General features: G+C 35.4%; 1 protein-coding gene across 10 annotated transcripts in view; it reads right to left on the reverse strand.

The window, feature by feature from the left end:
- Positions 1-23,357, reverse strand: part of Gabra2 (gamma-aminobutyric acid type A receptor subunit alpha2) — a 131,896-nt gene extending 108,539 nt beyond the window's left edge. For 2 of the 10 annotated variants that reach the window (XM_087187561.1, XM_087187558.1), the window contains exons 1-4: positions 21,908-23,357; positions 21,406-21,549; positions 20,906-20,983; positions 18,372-18,487 (exon numbers count right to left, since the gene is read on the reverse strand). In XM_087187561.1, coding sequence (XP_087043687.1) covers positions 18,372-18,487; positions 20,906-20,976 — 187 coding nt within the window. In that variant the 5' untranslated portion in view covers positions 20,977-20,983; positions 21,406-21,549; positions 21,908-23,357. Of the gene's footprint in view, positions 1-18,371; positions 18,638-20,905; positions 20,984-21,244; positions 21,342-21,405; positions 21,550-21,907 lie in introns of those variants that run through there. The other 8 variants (XM_004849776.4, XM_013073996.3, XM_087187564.1 and 5 more) reach the window with 6 other exon arrangements.
- Positions 23,358-27,546: the final 4,189 nt, after the last annotated feature.

The raw sequence follows: 27,546 nt of genomic DNA on the forward strand, positions 1-27,546 counted from the left end.
GGTTACAACCTTCATGTCAAGTTTATTCCCCTACAACTAGGTAATTCTGATCTCCAACATATTTTTACTACAATAAATACTACTATAGCATAATCTCAGATTACTTTTAATGTACATAGATTATTCATGAAGTATGATATAATAAAGATGTACTCATGATTGAATAAATGAATTATATTTAATATTATGTAGTACATCCACATAAATTAATGGTCAGTGTAGTTGTAACTAGCAATTTTGCAAAAGCCTATCATATGGAATAAATGCTTCTATGTACCTTTTTGAAAATAGAGTATAATGACCACCAACTTTAAGGAACAGAAATGATGAATGCCTAATTGTCAGAACATAACTTGATGTAACATTAATAGTAATGATATTTAATGCGTATAGAAAGAGTTGCTTCTCTTCTTTGCATAGTATTCATTATGAATGCCTCTTGGATTTGTACCAGATGGCAGCATTAGCTGAACAATTAATTCCTTGCTCCTCAGAACATGGACCAAGAACCAGCAGGATGGCATCACAAAGGAGCTTGTTAGCATCTTGAGCTCCGAGTCAAAATCTGAATTTGACAATCACCATCCAAGTGACTCATGTGCACACCATACAAAGCGTGAAACTGAGACATCCAGAGCAGACAGGGCAGACACTGCCAGTAGCCTTTTGACTATCCAACACATCTTTTTTCTTTCTAATAAAACCCCAATTTTATGTAATCCAGAAATGTGTCCAACCCCAGATAAAACATTCATTCTTCCAGGTGTGGAAAACACTAGCAGATAAAGGTGAAAATCAGCAGCAAGTGTTGGGAAGTTTTATTTTTCTGATACAAGAAAAGGTCAGTTAGGTGTCACTGCTTCTTTTTATTCAAGCCTAATCATGGACAGGATAGCTGCAGCTGCAGTAGAAATATTGGGATCAAGAGATTACAGAAATAAGGATAGAAATAAATACTAAAGATGAAAATATAAAATGTTTGTGGATTTTATTCCACATTTAATAACAGCCAATACTAGGAACCCCCTATTTCTAGACTTTTTGACTATAGGAAAACCATGGGTCAAGTCACTGTCATTGAATTTTTGTTACTTTCAGTCAAACAAGCCTACTTGATGAAGGCTACCATGATATCCTTTCTTCACTTATATCTGAGGATTTCATTCCAATGGGAGAGAGAAAAGGTTCCTGTTTCCCTTTGGCATTCAACTTGCAGTATGAAAAGACACTCAAGAGTATTATATCCTCTGCTAATGTCTTCAGTCACAAGCATGTAGGTGTCACTTCACCCTCTCTAAGTGGGTGGGGGGAATTATAGAGACAACAGGGCACCAAACAGTTCCCTAAAGGGAAAGTTTCGATGAAGACACAGCTGCTTTCTGCCCACTAACTTTCATCTCCACTCACTTAAACATGCACCTGCCTACTTTCCTCATCTGTTGATAAATTTTGCTTAACATCCGAGCTGTTCTATGATGGTGGCAATAAAGGCTAAAATTGCAGCTACCCCCTGCAACTGGTGGCAGTCAGAAATCTGAGAGAGAGAGATGTCTGTATTAGAAGCTGTCACCGAAAATGACAAAGACCAGACTGGATGTGGTAAACTAAAAGACAGTGACAACAGCAAGCAGCATCAGTTTATCAGGACTGTGTCCTGTGAATGTCTCCATCTTGAGTCAGCAACTGGATCCCACTGGACTTCATCACCCGGTATTTCACAGATAGTAATGTAAATCCCAAATGACCCTCCCTGCTACAGTTCTGAGTCATACCATCAATTTGGTGGCAGCCGAAAATACCTCTGAGAACCAGTCAGACTATCCGGGAAGCTGAAAAGAATGAAAGTTAAAAGGAATTCTTCTGCTACCTCAATATTCCCCTCACTACAGCTGCCTCATCCTCACTGTAAAGAATCCAGACACTGGATTCTTATATAATTCTATATTCTTATATAATTCTATAATGTTCTTTATTCTAATATATATTTGAAGTCAATCTTTCACACTTAATCTATTTAAATGGTGATATACTTTAATATAAACATTATGAATAATATAGTTCTTTATACAGATTTCTTGCTACTAAGTCAAAACTATTTTGAATGATAAAAGGATACTCAGTTTTAGTTTTTAGGTATTGAAGGGACTTTATTGTTGTCTTACTAAAACTCCAATAACTACTTCCTAAAAGTGAATCTACATTATTTGCTCTCATAACATTTTTACCACCTAAGCCCACCCCATTTAGTTTCTTATGATAATAAAGCTGCTTTTACAAGAATCTTTTGAACAATTCTTTTGCTATTCTCCCAAGTGTAATCATCAGTTTCACATTTTTTGCTTCAATGATTACCTTTACATGCCCCAGATAATTAATTAAATCTACTCTTCGCCCATATTCCCCTCTACTCAACCTAAACACCAGCCTTACAATTCCATTTTCTTTTAATTAAGACTTTCTGTCTCAGTACGCAAATTTTAATCTTCCTTATCAACCTGCCTGGCCTTTTAGTCCACTAGGTCATTCTTGAGAATTTCAAGAGTTTCAATGTATAATCACCACCACAACAATGAATTTGTTCCTTTTAATAGAATTCTCTGACTATGGTTAATTTGCTTAATTCTGTTGTAACAACTTCTAAAAAATTTATATAATTAAACAATTTGGATTTTCCAATTCCAAAAATTTGGTTAGTAACCCAGAATCCTTTGCTTGAAATTCTAAAATCTTCTCATGAGTAATTGAGACTAAACCAGAAACTTTCATCACCTTCTAAAAGTCTCCCATGACATCTGTCTTCTTCCTCTAAACTACTCTTCCAATTCAAGTCCAAAGTTCTCATCTGTTCTGTTAAGCTTTAACACACATCTTTCTAGAAGAACCAGATCCTATTCTTGTTCTATAGAAGGCAAAATACCCTACCCAGTACTTAATAAATACTTCAAGTACCACTACAAAATATAATCTAAATGGTACTAGAAAACATTTATAAGTTTTACCCTTTCTTCCACCTTCCTTAAATTTGTGATTTAACTCTAGGCTTCTTCTCAAAAATAAAATCTGTTTCACTTCTTATTATATCACATTCCTGAAAAAGTCATAATATTTATTAGACGTGGTTAAACATCTCCACAAATAGTTGAAAACAGCATTATCTTATTTTTGGTATATTACATGAATATTACATACATATCTATATATCAGAAAAAAGAAAAACTTTTTTATTATTTTTTAAAACAAATTAGTAATATCCTAACTAAATATATCCTCTAACAACACTAAAATACTTCTGCTTAGAAGGTACTACATGGTATATGTTTCTGGATTCCACTAACAAACTACTGACACCCTGAATGTTAATAAAGATAAATTTTTAAAAAGATGCTCTTAGAGTACTGTTCATTGAGTTTTGTACTTAATAAATCAGAAGGAATGCAAAGAACATGAAATAAATTTAACTCATTTCAAATTAAGATGGAAATAATTATTTTCCATGTTTTTTAATTTTTTAAATTTATATATTTATTGGTACATTTTAGGTATACAATACATTTACATTTATCATTGGGTGTTTGTACCTGAACATGATGTATCTTAGTTCTTATTTATTTCCCCATTACCTATGCGCCTTTCTCCCCCACCACCCTTTCCTATTTACATAGACTTTGTTTCAATTTTTTTTTCTTTCTCATAGTTTTTCCTTTCTTTCCTTTCCCCTTCCCCTCCCACCACCCCTCTACCTTTGGACCTTTTCCTATCTCAAATTATCAATTATTCGTTTTAATCATTTTCATCCTTATTTACACTTTCAGTATTTCACACTAGAGATACTATTCAGTATTTACACATGTGTGTCCTATGTATTTCACTTAAGAGTATGGCCTCAATATGCATCCATTTAGCTATAAATGACTAGTTTCTCGTTAATTATGGCTGAGTAGTACTCCATTTTATTTAAAACACACACACACACACACACACACATCTTCTTTATCCAGTTTCCAGTTGATGACTTGGGCTGTTTCCAAACCTTAGCTATTACAAACTGTGCCGCTATAAACATGGGTGCACATATATCGCTGTGGTATGATTCTAATTCTTTGGGGAAGATACTCAGTAGAGGAATAGCTGGGTCAAATGGGACCTCTAGCCCTAGATCTTTGGCGTATCTCCATATGGATTTCCACAATGGTTGCACCAGTCTGCACTCCCACCATCAATGGAGAAGGGTTCCTTTCTCTCCACACCCGGGCCAGCATTTGTTATTGGTTGATTTCTTGATAGCAGCCATTCTTTGTGGGGTGAGGTGGAATCTCAGTGTTGTTTTCATCTGCATTTCTTGCATGACCAGTGATGTTGAACATTTTTTCATATATTTATTTGCTGTTTTTATTTCTTTGTCTGAGAAATGACTGATCATTTCAGATGCCCATTTTTGAATTGGGTCTTTGAATTTGGGGGTGTCTGAATGTTTTCAATTCTTTATATCTTTTAGATAGTAGACCTTTGTCTGAGGTACTGCTGCTAAAAATTTCTTCCCATATTGTAGGTTGTCTCTTAGCTCTTTTGGTAGTTTCTCTTGCAGTGCAGAAGCTTTTTAATAAGATGAGATCCCAGTTGTTGATTCTTTGTGTTAGCTCCCGTGCTACTGAAGTTTTGTTCATAAAGTCTTTTCCTATGCCAATGTCATGGAGAGTTCTACCTAACTTAGCTTCCAACAAATTTAATGTTTCTGTCTTGATATTTAGCTCTTTAATCCACTTCAATCTTAGTGTAGTGCATGGTGATATGTATGGGTCTAGTTTTAATCTTTGACAGGTTGAAATCCAGTTTTTCCAACACCATTTATTGAACAGGCTATCTTTTCTCCAATGAGGGCAATTGGCTCCTTTGTCAAAGATGAGGTGGCTGAGTATGTCTGGAGTTGTTTCTGCATCTTCTAATCTATTCCACTGATCCTTGGGTCTGTTTCTTTGCCAGTACCATGCAGTTTTTATCACAGTAGCTTTGTAGTATAGTTTCAAGTTGGGGATTGTGATACCCCCAGCCATGTCTCTGTTGCTCAGAATTGCTTTTGCTATTCTAGGTTTCTTCTGATTCCAAATGAATTTTTGGATTGTTTTCTCTAGTTCTGTGAAGTATATTGTTGGAATTTCAATCAATATTGCATTAAATCTATATAGCATTTTTGGAAGTATGGCCATTTTCACTATATTGATTCTTCCTACCCAGGAACAAGGGATATCTTTCCATTTTCTTATACCTTCTTCAATCTCCTTCTTCAGAGTGCTGTAGTTTTCAGTGTAGAGGTCTTTTGCTTCCTTTGTTAGGTTGATTCCTAGATATTTCATTTTTTTAGATGCTATTGTAAAAGGAATTATTTCCAAATTTCTCTCTCAATGGGTCTACTATTTGTGTATAAGAAGGCTATTGTTTTTTGAGTATTGACATTATATCCAGCTACTCTACTGAATCTGTCAATTAAGTCCAGAAGTCTTTTGGTAGAGTTTTTTGGGTCTTCTGCATAAAGTATCATACCATCAGCAAATAACGACAGTTTCACTTCTTCCTTTCCTATCTGTATTCCTTTTATTTTTTTCTCTTGTCTAATTGCTATGGCTAATATTTCCAGAACAATATTGAACTGGAGTGGTGAAAGTGGGCATTCTTGTCTTGTCCTGATTTTAGAGTGAAAGTTTTCAGTTTTTGACCATTTAGTATCATGTTGGCTGTTGATTTTTCATAGATAGCCTTAATCAGGTTGAGATAAAGACCTTCTATTCCAATTTTCTGTAGCATTTTTATCATGAATGGGTCCTGGATTTTGTCAAATGCCTTTTCTGCATCTATTGAGATGATCATAAAGTTTTTGTTCTTGACTCCGTTAATATAGTATATTACATTTATTGATTTATGAATGTTGAACCATCCTTGCATCCCTGGGATAAATCTGACTTGGTCAGGGTGTGATGACCCTCTTTATTCTGTTTACCAGTATCTTGTTGAGGATTTTTACATCTATGTTCATTAGGGAGATTGGTCTATAGTTCTCTTTTTGGGTTGGGTCTTTCCTTGGTTTTGGAATCAATGTAACACTTGCTTCCAGGAATGAATTTGGAAGCCTTGCTTCCCTTTCAATTTCCTTGATGAGTTTAAAGAGTAATGGTGATAGTTCTTCTTTAAACATCTTGTAGAATTCAGCAGTGAAGCCATCAGGACCTGGGATTTTCTTTGTTGATAGATTTTTTATTACATTTTCAACTTCACTTATTGTTATTGGGGTGTTTAGAATTTCTATATCTTCTTCATTTAACTTTGGCAATTCAAATGTATCTAGGAATCTGTCTATTTCTTCTGTGTTTTCCATTTTATTAGAGTACAGGTTCTCAAAGTAGGTATTGATGATCCTCTGAATTTCTGCTGGATCTGTTGTGACTTCACCTTTTTCATTCTTAATTGCATGGATTTGAGCCTTTCGTTTCCTTTTTTTGATAAGGTTGGCTAAAGGTTTATCAATTTTATTTATTCTTTCCAAAAACCAACTCTTTGATTCATTGATTTTTTGTATCATTCTCTTAGTTTCCATTGCATTGATTTCTGCTCTGATCTTTATAGTTTCCTTTCTTGTACAAGCTTTGGGTTTGTTATGTTCTTCTTTTTCTGGGAGCTTGAGTTTCTGCATTAGGTTATTTATTTAACTGAGTTCTCTCTGTTTTCCTAATATGGGCATTCACTGATATGAATTTCCCACATAGAACTGCTTTCATTGTGTCTCACAGATTCCTGTATGTTGTACTGGCATTATCATTTACTCATAGAAACTGTCTAATTTCTTCTTTAATTTCCTCTGTGATCCATTGGTTGTTCAGGAGTGTTATTCAAATTCCATGTGTTTGTGGATGTTTTGCGGTTTCTTATGTTATTGACCTCCAATTTTATTGCACTATGTTCTGATAATATACAGGGAATAACTTCAATTCTTTTACATTTACTAGGATTTGCCCTATGAGCTGGCATGTGATCTATTTTGGAGAATGACTGATGTGCAGCTGAAAAGAATGTGTATTCTGATTTTCTGGGGTGGAACACTCTATAAACATCTCTTAAGTCCATTTGTTCAATAGCTTGGTTCAGTTCTAGAATTTCACTGTTAATTTTTTTTCTAGATGATCTGTCTATTTGTGATACTGGGGTATTGAAATCCCCCACTACATTCATATTAGTGCTTATTTGGCTTTCATGTCCATTAATATTTTTTTGTATAGTTGGGGCATTCATATTTGGTGCATATATATTTAGGATTGTCACCTCTTCCTCTTGGATTGTTCCCTTCACAAGGATGTAGTGACCATCTTTGTCTCTCTTAATTAGTTTTGGTTTGAAACCTACTTTGTCTGCAAATAAGATTGCTACCCCTGCTTTTTTCTGGGTTTCTGTCACATGAAGAATTGTTTTCCATCCTTTTACTTTCAGTCTATGAATTTCTTTTTGAGTTAGGTGTGTTGTATACAGCACGTTGTTGGATTTTGTTTCTTAATCCATTTTATCAGTCTATTTCTTTTGATTGGTGAATTGAGGCCATTAACTTTGATAATTATAATTGATAGATATTGACTCATTCTTGTCATGATATTTTACTGTTTTGAGCTCTTTTATTTCTTATTTTTCCCCCCTTTCCCTTTAGTGTCTTACCTTGCCTGATGGCTTCCCTCTGTTGGGCCCCATGGAGTTGTGACCTTCATTGTCTTTTTGTAGGATATTGCTTAGAACTTTTTGGAGTGCTGGTTTGGTGTTCATGAAATTTCTCAGATGTTCTTTGTCGTGGAAGTATGTAATTTCCCAATCAATTTTGAAAGATAATTTTGCAGGATACAACAGTTTAGGTTGGAAGTTATTTTCTTTTAGGGCTTGAAATACTTCACTCCAGTTTCTCCTTGATTTGAGGGTTTGTGTTGAGAAATCTGCCATGATTCTGATGGGCTTTCCTTTGTAGGCGATTTATTTCTTTTTTCTAACTGCTTGTAGGATTTTGTTTTCCTGTTGGGTTTCTGGAATCTTGACTATTATATGTCTAGGTGTAGATTTTTCTTTTTGGTCATGGCTAGTTGGAATTCTATATGCCTCACTTATCTGTATGTCCAATTCTCCACCTCTGTCTGGGAAGTTTCCTACTATTACTTATGTGAACAGTTTTTTTTATGTCATTTGTACTTTCTCCTGTTTTTCATGGACTCCTATCAGTCTTATGTTATTCTTCTTTGCACCATCTAGCAGCTGCTGGATTGATTTCTATTGGGCCCTTATTATTTTTAAGAAATCTCTGTTTTCATGGTCTTTCACCACAATCCTGTCTTCTATATCTGGTATTCTATTTTCAGATTCCCTAAATCTGTTCTGCATTCTTTCAGTGGAGCTTTTAATCTCCTCAATATATGTTTGAACCTGTTTCATGGATGCCATTTCTTTCTTATGTTTGGCAATCATCATTTCCATTTCTTTCTTATGCTGGGCATTCATGTCTTCCAGTATATTTCTGAGCTCATCTGTTTGGAAGCATTGCTTCCCTTTCAATTTCCTTGATGAGTTTAAAGAGTAATGGCATTAGTTCTTCTTTAATTGTCTTATAGAATTCAGCAGTGAAGCCATCAGGACCTGGGCTTTCCTTTACTGGTAAGCTTTTTGTTACATTTTCAATTTCACTCATTGTAATTGGGGTGTTTAGAATTTCTATATCTTCTTCATTTAACATTTGCAATTCATATGTATCTAGGAATCTGTCCATTTCTTCTGTGTTTTCCATTTTATTAGAGTACAGGTTCTCAAAGTAGGTATTGATGATTCTCTGGATTTCTGCTGGATTTGTTGTGGCTTCACCTTTTTCATTCTTAATTGCATGGATTTGAGCCTTTTCTTTCCTTTTTTGATAAGGTTGGCTAAACATTTATCAATTTTATTTATTCTTTCAAAAAACCAACTCTTTGATTCATTGATTTTTTTTGTATCATTCTCTTTGTCTCCATTGCATTGATTTCTTCTTGGATCTTTATAATTTCCTTGCTTGTATGAGCTTTGAGTTTGTTATGCTCTTCTTTTTCTTGGAGCTTAAGGTTCTGCATTAGGTTATTTAACTGAGTTCTCTCTGTTTTCCTAATATGGGCATTCACTGCTATGAATTTCCCACATAGAACTGCTTTCATTGTGTCTCACAGATTCCTGTATGTTGTACTGGCATTATTTACTCATAGAAACTGTCTAATTTCTTCTTTAATTTCCTCTGTGACCCATTGGTTGTTCAGGAGGTTGTTGCTCAATTTCCATGTGTTTGTGGGAGTTTTGCAGTTTCTTATGTTATTGATCTCCAATTGTATTGCACTATGGTCTGATAATATACAGGGGATAACTTCGATTCTTTTACATTTACTTAAATATGTCCTATGAGCTAGCATGTGATCTATTTTGGAGAATGACTGATGTGCAGCTGAAAAGAATGTGTATTCTGATTTTCTGGGGTGGAACACTCTGTAAACATCTATTAAGTCCATTTGTTCAATAGCTTGGTTCAGTTCTACAATTTCATTGTTAATTTTTTTCCTAGATGATCTGTCTATTTGTGATGGAGGGGTGTTGCGGTCCCCCACTACTATTGTGTTATTGTTTATTTGGTTTTTCATGTCCATTAATATTTGTTTTGTATAGTTGGGGCATTCATATTTGGTGCATATATATTTAGGATTGTCATCTCTTCCTCTTGGATTGTTCCTATTTTCTGAATTTTAAAAAAGTACAATATAAATATACAAAAATATCACATCTGCTACCTAATGGTAATTACTTAAAATGGAAAATTTAAAGAATCTTTATCTCATGATAAGTTGATATCCTTAATTTAATAAGCTTCTCCATGACATTTTAAATTTTAAAGATTAATTTTATTCTTATCTGATCATATTTGTATATGATAAGATCTGTACCTCAAGGAATGAGGGGTTTTCAAGTTAAAAATATGTTTCTAGAATTCTGAATTGTGTCCAAACATTGAAAATTTAAAAGCAAACTTATTGCACTCTATATTATTCCTTATATATTTTTTCTCAATTTTGTAGTAAATGTGTAGTTATTTCTTCCTTAATGAAACAAAACAAATTAAGATAAGGCAGAAATAAAAGATAACTTGGAAGTACCCATTTGCAGCAGGAATTAATGCTTGTTTTAGTGTCTCTGGGAATGCCGCTTCTACTAGCAACAACCTCAATGCCCCACTCCAGACCCAGAAAGACCTGCTCTCTGACATTTGCTCTTATGTGGATGCCATAACTCAGCATGAAAGCCAATTTACTAGAAACAACTCTACCACTTCTGAGAAACAACTTTCATTTCTATAAAGAAGATACAGAATAACTATACAGGATTTTAAATTAAGACGTGGATGAAGATTATGTCTATGACATGTGAAGACAGAAAGAGCCAAAATATGGTGTGATGTGAATTTATACAGAGACTGGGTCTTGTTCATCACAATATTTCCAGCATTTAATATAGTACCCAGCAAGTCCTCAGCCCTTAGTAAGAAATATTTGAATGAGTGAATTATACCTATAGATACAGAACTTTGCTACTCCAGTTCCATGTTCTGAAAAAGGGGTTTTTTGTTTGTTTTTTTACATTTATGTACTTCTTTTCATGGAGCTTGTGTGGTAATGTTTTGAGTTATTTTGATAATGATATTGGGCATATTTTATTTGCCCTTCAAAGCACATAATCCTCTGGAGATCAGCACCATACTTTGCACATCTTTATATCTTCCAGCATGCTTGGCATATCATATGCCTTTAATATATATGTGTTTAGGTACAAAATACTAGAATAAATTCATCTGACTCTTCCTAAGTTAATACATTGAGCAGTAATGAATAGCTGACTGGCCCAGCTCTTCATTTGGCCATCTCCTTGGCCACTATAAATTTGTACAATATGGTCAAGCTGTAATAATCAAAGAATAACACTAAAACAAATGGATTGGTCATGTCCATGGTTTATTCTACCCACTGTGTATTAAAGTGGATGTGTGGTATGTAGTTGTAGTGGGGGGGTTCACTGCACCTGAGCTTATGTGCTAGATGAAAAAATTCATTGAGGGTTTCTTGTGCCTTAAAGAGCCAAAAATAACAATCCCTCAAAATTATCACAGAGAGTAACACCTTTCTAGCAATAATGGTTGAACAACAGATGGCTGTTAACAAGAAAATTTTCATGGTGAAGTCAAAGTCCTAGTGTTAGCTGATTAAAACATAAGTGTTGTTTCCTGGGGCATGCATTTGAATGACATTACCTTCAATTCTGCCTGAGATTTGCTGTATAGGGAGAAAGTGCCACCATCTAATCCAATGCAAGTCAGTGCTACCTTACACTCAGTCTGCCTTCCCTATTAATAATCATAAGCTGTATATTTAGTTAAAACAACAAACTGAGAAAAAGGTCTGCAAAACTACCTTAATTTAGCCATTTCCAAAGACGCCTGCGTTGGTAAGATTTTGCAACAGGGAATGAGCAACCAACACACAGTGTCACTGGGGTGCACAAAAATGCTAAGACATTTGATGGTTATGCACTGGAATAGTGAAAAGTATCTCAAAATCTATATGTAACATAACTAAATTTCTAATTCAACTGACCATATACTATGATGAAGCCCCTTAGTGTATTATGATAGGAGTAGGAATGCACCCAATGAAATTAGAAGCACTCACTTTGAAAACCATGAATAGGGTAACCCTGGCAACCCTCTGCAGGCGTTGATGATTTCTGTTTTCTGTGAGTCATGTGCCTCACTGACTGAATTAATAAACAAGTACATTAATAAATACATTACTTGGTATCAGTGATGTACACTCTCATCAAATGTTATTTGTACACCTATGTGAAATCTCAATTTGTTTCCATTTTCTCACTCATGAAATCTCAAAAGCAGTATTCTTTGTGAACTTTAAGCAGGCCCAAGTGAGTGGATCTTGTACAGAACATGATAAAGCACTGAAATCTTATGGCTATCCCACTACACAGGCTCTTTCTTAGACTCCAGGAGTCCAAGTCATATGAGAAAGAGACTAGATTCTCTGCTGTCTCATGCTTTTGCAAAAGCATCAGCCCTAACTACAGCTGCTTGGGTGAAGAGAATACAAGCATCATAGTTCTTCAAAAATCAGAGATCCAGAGGATTGGAGCTTACCCTGCCTCCGTCTGAGACTAGAATTATTTGCTAACCCACCTCAATGTCTTCCTTTCTACTCATCTTGCAACCCAACTTTTCTCTGTCTTCCTGTCACTTCCTCAATTCTATATCCTTTGAATTTAAGCTATGCTTTTTCTGAATGTCTCCAGCACGCCTCACCTTCAGAACAACTATGATGCTACTCTCCACAGTTGAAAGACCCAGCTTTTACTTTGAAAGTACTTGGTATGTCTGGTGAGGTTGGTGGACATGCTTTCAATTATATGTCCTCTAATTATCATCAAAGTCCTACAGTGAGCTTGTATTGTGTATTTGTTCAATGAGAAAATTCATTTTTATGAATTGATGATTTCAAATTCCCATATGGCAATAATCCTGAATGACAATAAATTTGTCATCTTTCATTTGGTATTTGTTTTGTTTTCATACATTGTGTAGACCTACAAAGGTTTATCCTCAAAGTGAGAGTAAATGAATAGAAAACACACAAATGTCTTCTTTCTTTAAAACAGTATTATGTGTGTTCCAAGTTTATCATCTTTAAGTCACAGCTTTTATAAATTAAATGTGATATGGGGTTGTCCTCTTTGTATTTGTAGTAGAAACAATGGTAAGACTAACAACAATAGAAGCAATACTACATTTGTTGAGTTTCTACTTCCTTTGCCTAATATTGTACAAAAGATTTAAATGTAAAAAATAAAATAAACACCTAACAAATCAATAAGTCATGTACTTTTCTTCCATTTTACAAATTAAGAAATTAATAAAAAGCTTTTGTAGTACACTGTTATGTAGTTAATATATTATGGCAACACAATTCAAAATCCAAAGCAGACATTGACCTTAGCCATTACTTTATAAAGTAATACAATGCTCTTGTGAAGTTAAATGTCCTCTTCAATTCTGTGAGAGATCATTCTTTTCTGTATTAGCTTTTGCCAGTTGAATACCATATATTTCTATTTTATAAATCTGAGAGTAATAAAATTCATGATGTTATCATACATCTTTCACAGCATGAGAATCAATATCCAAAAGTGAAGTAAAATCTGACCTTACACCCTAAGTCATAGGATCTGGTCTCACATTTTTCATGGCTTTAGGCATAAAGCTGTTTCAAAATTTCAGTGTATACAATAAGAACACTGGAGAAAAACATTTTATACAACTTCCTCAAAACAGCTTTTCAAAATGTACTTAAAATAGTACTCAATCCAGATTTCCAGACTGAATCTATAATTTAAATACCAAGCCTTGTCATTTCTAATAGTTATCACTGCTGAACACCACTGATGTAAGCTATCATAAATATATAAGGCCTATCTATACATTTATGTTCCCCTAAAATTGGTCCAAAAAGCAAATGTTGCTTTTTTATTCAATTAACAATGTGAAAGTCTCTATGGAAAAGTAAATTCCCAAGGGTGGTCTCCAAAATTGTTAATTCTAAGACTAACTTGAATACAAAGAAAAAATTGATTTACTTATTAGCTGAGCCTAATTTCAATGCATATGGCTTTGGTAGATCAGATTTCAAGGCAAGCTCATCTCAGATTTCCCATTTCACAAACAAGTAAACCTACTCAAAACATAAGACCTACCAAAACTTCCTTGATGTTTTTCAAACACTACTTCCTAAGATGATATTTTTCTTGAACAAATCTCCATTTTTCTTAAAAATACTAATACCTACCAATTTTACACATTTCTTAAGAATTTTAATTCATTTATTTTAATTTATCTCTGTAATACAAAAATAGAATAAATAGAGTCCATCTTCCTATTTCATAGATGATGGGTGTGACAAATGAGTCACAGAAAATCACACATTTAGGATATACCTAGTTCATGTCAGGAGTCTGAGTAATTGGTTAAATAATTTTTCCAATTCACCAAAAAGTCAGCCAAAAATGTGAGGATGGTAATAGTGAAAGGCAAATTTGGTACTTAAACGATAATTGTTTCATTGATTTCAAGGATAATGTAAGTTCTACAGCTGATCATTTTCATGCTGGCATACTAAAAAAAGTTAATCCACATAAAATTAATTAGGTGCTTACTAAGTAACAGGGACTGATCTACATGGTTAGAATAGATACAGCAGCAAATCTATGCCCTCATAGAGCCTACGTCTTCAAAAAGAGACAAATACATAAGCAATTAATAGACTGGCAATAAATAAGTAAGCTTATATATTAAAATGAAGTAGATAAGAAAAAAACAGAAAAAAAATGAAGTTGGGTAAGAAGGGCCATGATTGCTGAGGGTGGAGTGAGTGTAGTATTTATTATGTTGCTCAGAACAGGCATCACTGAGAAAAGGAGATCAGTAGATATACCAGCAAAGAGACAAAAGCCAGGGACAAAGTCCCACAGACGATCCTGGTGTGTTCAAAGAACAGGAAGGAAGCCAATGTGACTGAAGCAGTGCTGGCCAGCAAGAGAGTTGTGTGCAATGTCAAAGAAAGAATGAGAAGACAGATCACGCAGGGCCTTGGAGGCAGCCACAAGAAATCCTATTATGGGGTTTTGACCAAATGAGTAGTGTCATCTAACTTAAATTTTTAAAAGGATCTATTATTAATCATCAAATACTTTAAAATTTTATAATCTGATACGTTCTATAACCTTTGTCATATGTCTGAATTCCAATATATTCTCTTCCCCAGATTAAAATATGATTCTCATTTTCCCAAAGAAAATATCAAATCTCAGGATGTCTAAGTAACTTCTCCAAGATAAGATCTAGCAAGTAGCAAAATAGTAAAAGGAAAAAAGAATTAACTTAGAGTTAAAAACAGTTTACTCTTTCCTAACTATTCATTAATGAAAATAATGACAGAGATTAATCATCCAGATTACTCAATAGGGATGTTCATTTTGTTGGAACTGAATTTGACCTCATTTTCACTTATTAAATTCTAGGACTTAATAGTAAAAATAATTTCCTGAGCTATTACATACTTAAAGTTGGGCTAAGAATTTGGAATGCAGAAGGTACTCACAACAATTTAAACTTGCACCGGTAGGTTTTTCAAAGCCTTTAATTATTATTTATTAACTACTATATGACAGTTACTATGTAACTTCACTTGACGTATCATATTTATCAAAATAATGGTAAAAGGAATGCTCTTTTACAGATAATAAATGTGCATCAAGAGAAGTGAAATATTAAAAGATTACACAATGACTAGGCACAAAAGCTAGGATTTGACCTACATCTCTACAATGTAAAGCCAGGTTGTCTCACTGAACCATGACAACTGCTGCAGCGTGATACTCAACATGTCACCTCAACATTCCTAACTAAAAGATCACCCAGACATGAATTGTCTAATCTTCCAGATGATTAACTGATAATAGAAAAGTTAACCAAGCAACCAACATTTATTTTACGGCCAAAATATGCACATCAATATTCAGTTGGTGAAATCACAGATGATTTATGATACCATATCGTGCCTCAGTGAGCTTACAATCTTATGATGGTAACAAGAGACATGTAAAAATGTAAAAAATAATACAAGATAAACATAATAAGTCTCAAATGAGATATAGAACCAACAACTGCTAAAGAAATTCAACAGAGAGAAAACTGAATCTGGGTGCTTCATTTCACTTAAGAAAGATCTTAATAGGGCTGGGGATTTAGCTCAGTGGTTCTGCTGCCTGCCTTGCAGGCCCAAGGTCCCATGTTCGATCCCGGGTACAAAAACAAAAAAGAAAGAAAGATCTTAATAAAAGAACTAGTGTTAAGATGATTTATACAAAAAAGTTATATTTTCAATTAGCAGAAAAGAGGAAAAATAATAATATGATCAAAGGCCAGAAGAGTAGATGGGAATGGATTATTAAGAGAAAAAGAAATATGGTTGAAATGTAAAATGGATGGGAGTTGACATAAAATGGGAAAGGAAGCCAGGGAAGTACACTATGAAAAATCTTATGAAATTGGGAATCTAGGGGAGGAAGGAAGGAATTGATATCTGCTGAACTGCTAATATGGAACACAAGCTTTGTGTATGGTACTTTAGTTTGTGTAATTTTCCCAGCAACCTCAGAAGATAGAAAAGTAAACATACCATGGTCATTTTAAATCAAAGCAAATGGACATCATGTAGTCAAGGCACGAAGTACAACTCTAGTCAAGATCTGTTTGCCCCTCAAGTCTATGTTCCTTTCATTATTCTTCACCACCATCCTCCAAAAGTAATGGGAAGCCACCAAGGGTATTGATTCAAGAGAAGTGCTTCCCTTGTGAATACCAGTGTGAGACTAAAAGGTTAATTAATCAGGCTATGAGATATTAACATACTTTCAGTATCAGAGGACTGGAGAAGGAAGACAGTAAGCCAAGAAAGGCACTTAGTATATTACATAAACTCAAATAACAAGGTAATGAAAATCTGTATTTGAGTGCAAGCAATGAAAACATTAACAAATGGAAAAGTTACTTTTTTAAAAAAGAAATATGAAAAGGTCAACGGAAATATTCAAATCCTGAAACAAGTACTGCAGTTCCTACTGCTGAACCTATAAACCAGGAGGCAAATTTTCCTTCAAAAAAGGAAAAGTCCAAGGTCAAGTTTGAATATTTGAAGATTTTTTATTTATTTCAAAATAATAACATCTATGTCAAAAAATGATCTGCTCTAATGTAATATACAACTTAAAACACTATCATAAATTATGACAGCTCTGATGTTGGCTTTCTTCTCTTACAGGATTTTGGCAATACTTCATTCCCTCATTTGCTATCACGGACAGCAATTCTTTATCTCATGCTCATTAGACATATGATTTACTAAAGAGATATGCTGTTCCTTTTGAGTTTTTCTTTTAGAACTTAGTATATACTAAAAAGCTGAATTTTCCATTAAAAATGCAATGTGTCATAAATGTGAACATTATTCCTTCCTCGGACATCTCCCTTAAAAGGATTCAAGGATTAGGATCACAAAGTAAGAGTAATTAAATGGTATATTATTTAACAACAAACTTGGTGTGTTCTTACTCCTGGACAATCCAGACTGCATATTTTCCAAAGAAATATATATTTAAAATGAACAACCACCTATATTTCTCAAAGGAATCATTTATATCAATTTTCAGGCTTGTAGTCAGTCCATAGCTCTTTAAACAATTTAGTACGGCCAAGTTGCTAAACCTGGCAATAACCAGGCTAACTGTATAAATCATTGATCAATATCAAATATTCATCCAATTTGTCTTAATGTTTAATTAATTGTCAAACTAAATACCTAATTTATGGGCAAATGTGTATATTTATAACATGTAGGTCTTATAATTAAGGTATCTAATTTAACAAATATTATATATTCACCCTAGAATTCAAGAGTACCAATATTTTGGCTCAGAATCTCTCCAGGAATTGCACATCTGACCTAGTTTTTACCTAACTCCTCAGTATTACCTAGCAATGCTAAAGGATAATAAAAATTTAACATATTAACCAGGCCTAATTTCCTTTTGCTTCACAAATAAAAATATACCTTTTTCTGAGTTGAAAATTAATCTGTAACTTTGAAATCAAATGGTGCCACAACTCAATAATTTAGGCTTATAGCCAATGTATATCCACAATGTTTTTGAAAGCTTTAAGAAAGTAAACTTGTGCTATACTTCAGAAAAGCAACTTTTCATGTAGAAAATGACATTATTATATAATTCTGAAAAGTATATTTGTTCAAATACAATCCAGATATTCTTTTATTTTTATAAACCTTATGTTTTCATATCTAATATGAAAACAACCATATGTAAAATATGATGAAAGTTACTACACAAGCATATTTGCTCAATAATGTTAAATTTTTACATACTCTAAAATCAAAACCTTGGTCATTAGAAATAAATTAATTTGAAAGCTATGCATGAAAAAGTCTGTGCTCCATTCGACTTTAGGCATTCTATAAAAGATATGTTAAATACAGTATGTATGTGGAAAAAGGAATCAGATAAAGTTTATTAAATATACCTTACTTTCTATTTTCTATGATATTTAGTACATAGCAATGCATTAATATATAAATTGTATTCAAAAAAGAATATTACCCTTAACTTTTAAAAAGTATTATTCTGTGAGAGTTTTTTTTTTAAAGGAAAAGTATTTTTACCTCCCAGTCCTGGTCTAAGCCGATTATCATAACCATCCAGAAGTCTGTCTAGAATTCTCGTGAAGATGGTAATGTTATTTTTAGCCTCATCTTCTTGGATGTTAGCCAGGACCAACCTAAACAGATAATTTTACAAGCTGATATATACACATACATGTGTTTACAAGTGCCAACATCTTCTTCTTCCTTGATTTGAATTTAAGGCTCCTGAAGCTATTAGTACAACTTTTTTTTTCTCCTTTTTCATTTCTGTAAATGCCGGTATTCTGTGGGGAAAGTAAACACGCCACTGAAAATGGATATTGAAAATGGAAGTTTACAGATAAAACCAGTTAGTATTTCTACCACTTAGCATTGTACAAGGACAATTCTCTATTTTTTTCTAAAATTCTATTGTCAAGAATATATTATGATCATGGATTATCACATATAGAAATTATTAGTAATGTTATTTTATAGTTAGTATAATAATCAGGGGACTGCAAAATAATTCTTCAGTGTTCTGAATATTAATCAGAAAATAAATTGCTTGTTGGACAGTTGAAAATATCCAAATCTTCTTTGTAAATATCTTTCTGGTTCTCTTTATGTCTTGTGCTCTTTCAAATCAAGATTGTTTCCTTACTTTGGGCATACCTCCACCCAATGGCCAAGTGCAATATAGACATCAGGGAAACTCCACTGGCTGTGTGGCAGCCTCTGCAGTAGCCAGGAGGTGGAGGGGGCTCCAAAACCCTCATCAGCAGACACAGCTGTAGAAAGCCTAGAGGAACAGTACCTCCCGCCTGGTGTCAGAAGAGCAGTAAGGGGCCATGTAGAGATTAACATGCCCAGATACTCTTTTCTTGGTGAAAAATTTGTAAGGAGAATAAATGGTCTTAAAATATCATGTTTAGAAACAGGACTTTTTCTCTATTATTTCATCATCATAAAGCCAGAGACCTGATTTTGTGACATCCAGTGATTTGGTGCAGAAGCAATGAATGCATAAAATAGAATGTCCCCTTTCACTGCCATTTTTTTTTCTCAGAATGATTCAGAGATTTAAATTACTGGCCCCCAAAAAGAATCATTTATATAATAGAATAAAATACTGGCATGAGCATCACTGGTTAAACAGAGAACAGAAACCTAGTAGAGAGAAACTGAGTTAAGCATGAGGATTTTCAATCATTTTTGATTGACCATAGATTGTTCATGCTTCTGAAATCAAAGATCATATGTAATTACATTCTGATCAAAGTATATTATATAAAATATCATTAACAAAATCCATTTGCATTTAAATGAAAACAGCTAGTAGCTAAAAGCACTCATCACACATCAAAAAACTGGTAAGCAACTTCAAGGAAATATTGTTCTAAGAACAAATGTTAAAACTCTAATAAGAACACAAAACATTTTCAAGTTATTTAAGTAAATCAGTTCATAAATCCTCACCTCAAAAGTTTCTATACAGACCACTTTTTTTACAGACTGCTAATTTTTAAAGAAATCAGTAAGGTAGTCGCAAAGTTCCATGTAGAAATTTTCACTCAGAAGTGTTTAAATAACATTTCATATTTGTTTTCTAAAGTCAATATTCAGATGTTAAATGAGTAGGTGTTTTCCAGTGCAATACATTCTTTATAAATAAATTTTAATTCTAGAAAATACTTTCACACTTTTACCATTATTTGAACAGGAATATAAAAATTAAAGGGAATTAGATGAAAAACATTAAACAATGGTTACAAAAGCATTCTTAGAAAACATGCATATTAATTCTTCTGATATTGTAAAGGTATTAAATAAAAAAACCCACTGGTAATTTACAAATCAGAAAAGACTACAACTAAGATGAATTTATTTAAAGCAATAAAAGTTAATTCCATGTTTGTAGAACATAGGCAAAAGAAAATTAGTTACACATTTGAAATAAGTACTCCCTGGGACACTAACCATTTGAGTTATAAAAGATCTCTAAATTAATAATATGAAAAGTTGATGAATAAATCAAGCTTTTGTTTTATTTTGTGATTGTGAAGTTGTATACTACCTCCACCTAGAGGTTTAAGACTCACATGTCATTTGGGGTTTCTATGCTGACTAAAAGAGCCAAGACCATTTTAAAAAGGAAAGCAAAAGAAAAAAATTAAGTTACCACTCAAATCAGCTGGTACTTTTCTCTCACACTTGAAGGAAAATTTGGCTTCATTACTGAATTTTGGCGTTATAAGTGCATAAAACCATCACTGAAATTCCATGCGAGAATCTGCCATTGAAAGGCTAATCTTTGCTTCAGTGATTTTTTTCTTTGTATGAAAAATGCTTCTATTTACTTTTGCAACTGATTGCTTAAAAACAAGAAGCAGTGAACTTTTTTACAGTCTGCCACTTCATGCTTCACTTTCCTGTTACAATTCTTTATCCTGATTTTTTTAAAAAAGTATTCAAAACACCCTGATTTTCACAAACCACAGCTGCATCGATGGCATCCAAAACCCACAACTTCAACCTGAATTAAAAGGATCAAATACTATGGAATGTCTCACCTGGCTGGGTCCCATACCAAGAAAACGAGAAGGAGCGACTGCATGTTGGAGATGTTCAATTTCGCCTTCATCACCTCTCTGTGCAAAGCCATGGAAGAAAAAAAAAAGTATACTTAAAATTGCTTTCAGTCCCACCGCACAAGTAACCCAAAAGAATGTGATTTCAGGTGGGGATTGGAGTTAAGGCTATGAAATGACTTCTTTGGACTGAGTGTAGGGCATGATGAGAGGAGCGGGATTCTTTTTCCCAATATGCCAAGCTGACCAAATATTCCGTCTTTTTGCTCTGCCAAGAGCTTCCCCCAACCCCACCATCAACAAATACTGCTTTGTGCATACATGAAATAACCCCAGACTCCAACCTGACAGATGAGCTGGACAAGGGAACGGGCTGGAGAGCAGAGCGGAGAAGAGGAAAGATGGGCACTTTATACCACCTCCCCCTCCACCGAGACCACCCCCGCAAACACTGGGCGAACCGGGAGAGGTAATCAGCTCACTTTTCCAATGATTATTCTTTTCATTACAGTGAACCACCACGATCCTCATGTCTTCGCTTCAACATCAAATCAAATCGAAATTTCCCTGCCAATCCACGGTTGCCCAAGACCACGTCTCGGAGGCAGCCGGGTTCGGATCAAGTGCTGCGAAACGACGCGTTAGACAGCTGCTCAGGAGCCAACGACCACAATAAGCGAAGGGGCGCGAGGCTCGGGGTCCACAGGAGCCAGGCAGGCACCGGCTAGCCGCGTGCAAAGTTGGAGACTATAAAAGAGCCAGGCTAACGTGCTGCCAGGCAGGAGCTTGGATCTGATTGTAGTAGTTGCAAATATGTTTTGGGAATGAGTATTGAGATCATTTTTTAAAGAGGCTGGGGAGAAGAGGGGGACCTGAACCTTCCTCGGTTTCCAGGGAGCTCCCCGAGCGGAGTAGGGGGAGAGGAGACAGAGACAGACATGCACGCGAGGCGCAGGCAAGGGAAACCAACGTGTGCGACCCTACCTGAAATAGCAAGCAGAAGTGGATGTTTTCCTCCCTTTGCCCAGATCGTGAGGAGATAGGAAACTTGAGAGAGAGAGAGAGAGAGAGAGAGAGAGAGAGAGAGAGAGAGAGAGAGAGAGAGAGAGGGGCACTGCCGCAGCCGAGACCAGCTGGGAGCGAGGAGCTGGTGAAAGCCGGAGGGAGCGCGAGGAGGAGCGGCGGCGGCAGCGAGAGGAGTAGGAGGAGGCGAAGGCGTCTGTAGTGGCGGTGATGGGTGGAGGAGGAGGAAGAGGAGGAGGGGAGGCGATGGCAGGAGCTGGAGGAGGGGGGCGGAGGAGCGGTGCGCGCAGGCGATAGCGGGCACGAGCCTGGAGCCTGGAGGAGGAGCCAGGCTGGGGAGGAGGACTAAGAAGGTTCCCGGGAAGGCTGCGCCCCCCCACCCCCTCACTCCAGGGTAACGACCGCCGCCTTCCCTGGCAACTGCAGAGGAGCAGCCCGGGGCGGCCCTAGGAGCCCTGGTGCGCCGGGAGCGCGGTTCCCTGCGCCCACGCCACGCGGGAGGAGCGGAGCCCACGAGATTCAGGCGCTGCTCCTGGAAGCCTCTGAGGTTTCTGGGGGGCTGCTGGTGGGGATTGGTGAGGAGTTGGGAATGCAACGTGTCTGTGATTTCCTAGATTCCCAGGGCTACGCCCCGCCAGTTGTCCCCAATATCGCCCTGCTGTACGGCGGCGAGGCTGCCTCGAAGTGGTACCGAGGTTGCACTCCCGCAGGAGGGCGAGGAGACTCATCTCGCCTTTACTTAGTCATCAGCGCAAACACGCAGGGCCAAGTTCGACGCATGTTGCATGGAATCAGACAGCAGGAAGTTTCTTTGATTTCGTGAGCCCTCTTAATGTACCACTCATTCCTCTACACTCCTGCAGTCAGGACCAATTTCCCCTCAAAGCACGGAGGACAGGATGGGGACTTACCTGAGGCTCAGTAAAGTCCCTTTCCAGCGAGTACGCCTTGGGAAGTAGCTCCCTCCTTTTCAGCAATCCCTTTCCCCAACCTCTTTTCCCAGACCTTCTCCCCAAATGAGAGATCAAACTCCAACAACCTCCCTGAAAAGTTTCCACTACCCCAAAAGGGACCCGCTGTGCTTCTACTACCACCACCATAGTTCATTCCCCAGAGGGCAAAATGTGGAAGGGTTGGAGGTTCCCCCCTTTAGGGCTTTTGCTTGGAAGAGTCTTGTAATTCTAGTCCCATCGTATGCTTGCAGCATCTTGCAGCATCCTGTGTTTGATCTGTGTGATTTCTTTTTTATCTGAGGGGATAAAAAATCCAAACATGCAACTTGAGCCTTGAACGAGAGAGAAAATTTTTCTTTTGTACTGCACATAAAACAGGATGTTATGCACATTTTACTAAAGCAAAGCCCAGCCAGTGTTTGCTTCTTGCAGAAGTTGTTATAAACGTTAGACACTTAAGGAGGAAGAAAGAAAGAAAGAAAGAAGGAAAGAAAGAAAGAAAAGAAAACATATGCTATGACAGAAAGTATGCTATGTTTCTGTCATTTTGCATTCAGAGTCAGTGTGTGCCAAACACTTCAATTCTGTCAATTATGCACCAAAATTTTAGATGTTTTTCCAGGATGATGCAGTTTTTTAAAAAAAACACTCTTATTCTACAATTAAATTTTAGCCTTTGCTTTGAAACTAAAAGAAGAGAGTAAAACCTTTACATGAAAAATATATCAAGCTGTCCTTTTTTAACTTATTAGTGATCACTTTCTGAATGAGTGTTGGATAGGCTACAGTCTAAACAAACATTCGCTCTCCTGTTTAGTTGTCTTTGTGAAGAACCGAATACCACCCAGCTTTCTCCTCCATCATTAATATTCCTTTCCTGACTTGCCCATTGTAGAGTCTAATTGAAATTCACAAATATAAAAAGCATGCCATTTAAAACCATGCAACCAGGGAATCTTAAGGTCTTATATTTGGCTAGAGCACTTCACTTCCTACTGCATCTTCCTCTTCTATTTCTGTGAGTCAATATTCATTAGGATTTCTCTGCTCTACCATTTATATTACTACTAAAATTGTTTATGTATTGATAATGGAAGTTGAACAGTACATCGTTTCTTCCCAGTCTTAATTGCTGTGTGGCAACAAAGTTTCTATTTTATGAATGTCACAATTTTTGTAAATAAGAATAAGAGGAATAATAAGAATAAAAGGAGGCAGAAGTTTTGAGGGATCCTGGTTTTGCCTGATTGTTTCCTCTGCCTATATTTTAAATTATTGTACAATTTTACAATTTGTTTCCAAAACTGTTCATGTTTTTGAGCAGACATTTCATGTAGCTTCCATTTTTAGGGCTGTAGGGAACTACTGTGCTATATACTTTAAAGGGTTTCACAAATCTGTGAGGACTTATAAGATAACATATATATATGTTTTACATATATATAATAATATATTTTAAGAAAATAGGTTTCTATATGAATATAGTATACAGATGTGTATATGGTATGTATTTATATAGGTACCCAAGTGAATAAAAATAGACATGAGTATTTTAATAAGAATACCATTTAAATGACAAGTTTTTAAAAAATTTGTTTTTACTACTACAAGACTTGATTATGATGATTTTTACATACTTTGAAAACAACAATAATTAGAATTATTTCAAAAAGAAGATTTTACCATAACTAAAATTTTAAGAATATCAGGATATAAGAAACTTGTGTACACTCAAACTGCATCACTTTTTATGTGATTATTCATTCAAATGAGGGGTGTAAGTTTACAAAAAGTTAGGAACTAAGCCACAGATTGTCCTGCTTTCACAAAATTAAATGTTATCTTATACTTTTCCCCCGAGTGTCTGGCCGATTTCAAAATGTGCTTGGCATGTAAGTCTATTCTCACATAGTCACCCCATTACCCAAAGAAGCAAACAAAGGAACAAAAACAAAATAAAACTTGAGCAAATACCACTTTGGCAATTCTCAAATCAAAATCACAGCTTGATCAAGCTCCATTTTTCCTCTAAGTTCAAGTGAAATGGATGCTTAGGCTCCCAGACTCTGAAAGAATACCAGCTGGAAAGTGAGAGTAACTAGTCTTATAAACAAGTAATCTCAAAACTACTCTCTTGCATTAATGTATCTAGGTCACATTGCATTAGAGCTAAATATATCACGTATACCAGCTAAGATAGCTGTGTACCTTACCTTCTTCAAATAGTGTAACTCTTTTTAAAAAGTAATTTGAAAAATCCTTATCCAACTTGCAAGTAGACTATATCAAGCACTCAGGATATCCTGGAGATTTCTGATACTTTAAAAGCTTAACTGTTTGCATCATCACATACATACAGAATTATTTGTAAGGAATTTCTTTTGTTTTCCTTTTCTAAAATGATTGGTAGAATTTATTCTCAGATCATCCAATTGTTTTCTAAAACAAAGATAAATCTCTATTATTCAAATAAAAAATGTTCATATGGAAAAATCTACTATACATTTTATTGACAATAAGCTGCTACATGATCAGCAGCTTTAGTCTAAGATATGTCCTGCAAATGGCAAGCATAGTAAAGAAAATAGTAAACATAAACCTATAATGTCTTCATTTGTATAACAGCTTATATCCCATCTTAAATATGTTGTATATATTATCTCCTTTAATCTTCAAGACCAATAAGTAGGCTATCACTATTCCCATTTCACTGATGAGAAAGTTCTTAGCTCAAGGTTTCACACTGGTAGTAAGTGGTAATATGGCTAGTAGTAATAATATGGTAGTAAGCCATACAACATGGCTCCAGAATTTGCATTTTTAACTACTTTGGCATTTGCAATAATACCTCATGAGGCAAAATCATGCAGAAGAAGCCAGCAATATTACTAACAACAAAATCAGAGAACAGAAAGGGTCTAGGACCTAATTTGAGTCCATTTTCAAATACAGTATAGCCTCGGCTCACAGAACTTAATTTGTTGTACAATTTTGGAAAAGATGGCCACATTTGTGTTTGTTTGAGAAAGGTGGCCTTGGTTGTGCTTGTCACCCCATGCAGAGTTTTCAAATGAAAACAAAATTTTGTCAAACACTTCCATTTGTAAACCAAATTATTTGTAAACAAGAGCATTCCTGAACGAGGTACCACTGTATTTCAAGTAGGATAAATTAGGCTTCAGCTGAAGGATTTTTCCAATATTGTTTGCAGCATCAAACTCTCCCATTTTGAGGGGAAGAGAAGGTGACTACATTGGGAAGAAATAAGTAAAACACATAATTAGGCTATGAGTATTTCATGGTCAGTCAGAGACAGGAAAGAGAAAACAGAAACCAATTATTTCTATGAAGCTGAATAATGCTATGACAAATTAATTATGGATTTCAAATGATTTTAAATATAAGTGATTTCTCCTTTGTAGAGATTCTTTGTATTTGCCAGAGTGGCTTGTTCATAGATGCTCAATAAATAATTACTGACTTTGTGGAGTTAAGTACATTAGAATACAAACTAGGAAAGTGGTTTCAGAGTTAAATATGGCCAGATCTTGGGTGAGTGGTCTCACCTATAGCACAGGTAGCAATTCCAAAAGTGTTATCTCAAAACTCACTGTCCATTACTACATAAGTGTCTTTCTTCCTAAGTCCTCTCTTGTGGTGTTCTCTAATTTATTCCTTCCCCCGTCCAAATCCTGAAAACTAGGAGTCATCCTAGAATCTTTTCTCACCACCTATGAGGACCACACAAGCACATTTAATAGTGATGAAAAAGCACTACCTTTCTATCCATTATGCAACCCATTCTCTCCATTACCAAAGCCTTGCTACCATAGCCTTACTCTATCCTGACTTTGGACTACTGTAGTATCAGCAAGCAATAGCCTACTATCTAGTTTTTCTCTCTCTTATCCCAGCTTTCCACAGTGTATCTTCTGCAAGGCCAACAAAAGTCCTGCTAAACGAATTTTGGTAGTGTCATGTGTGTGCACACAAATATAACACACACACACACAAACACACACACACACACACACACACACACACAGACCCAGTATTGATTTCTCAAGCATCATCCTTCTCTCCATTCCCAACAAATGTAACACTTTGCATTTTCTCATTCTTAGTGGTTTCTCCCTCTTTGCTTGTTCCCATTGTCCCCCCTCTCTGGAATGCCACATTCAAACTTATCTACCTGATAAATGCTTTAAGCTTCAGTCCTAAGAAATATATTTAACTATTTTAGATAAAATTGACCATATCGTGCTTTTTTACCCTTGCAGAAGTAACCACAGTTTAACATTAAACCTAGAATATTCAACTGAACTTAACATTTCTACTTACTATCTTGGCCATTTCGGGTTGCTACAACAAAATGCCACTTACTGGGAAGCTTTTAAACAACATAAATTTATTTTTCACAGTTCTGGAGCCTGGAAAGCCCAACAGAGCAATATTTGCATATGCAGTGTATGGTGAGAGACTACTTTCTGCTTCATATATGGCATCTTCTCATGGTGCCTTTACATGAGTTTTTAGCTTTAAAACTTTAGCTTTTTAAAAAATAAGCTAGCTATTTGGTACTTCTTTCTAAGGGCATTTATTTCATTCATTAGGGCTCTACTCTCATGACCTGAGCACCTCCTTAAA

This window comes from Heterocephalus glaber, unplaced genomic scaffold (genome assembly GCF_053883595.1).
Source record: "Heterocephalus glaber isolate CG9 unplaced genomic scaffold, H.glaber_assembly_v1.0 deba00001509, whole genome shotgun sequence".
Taxonomy (NCBI): Eukaryota; Metazoa; Chordata; class Mammalia; order Rodentia; family Bathyergidae; genus Heterocephalus; species Heterocephalus glaber.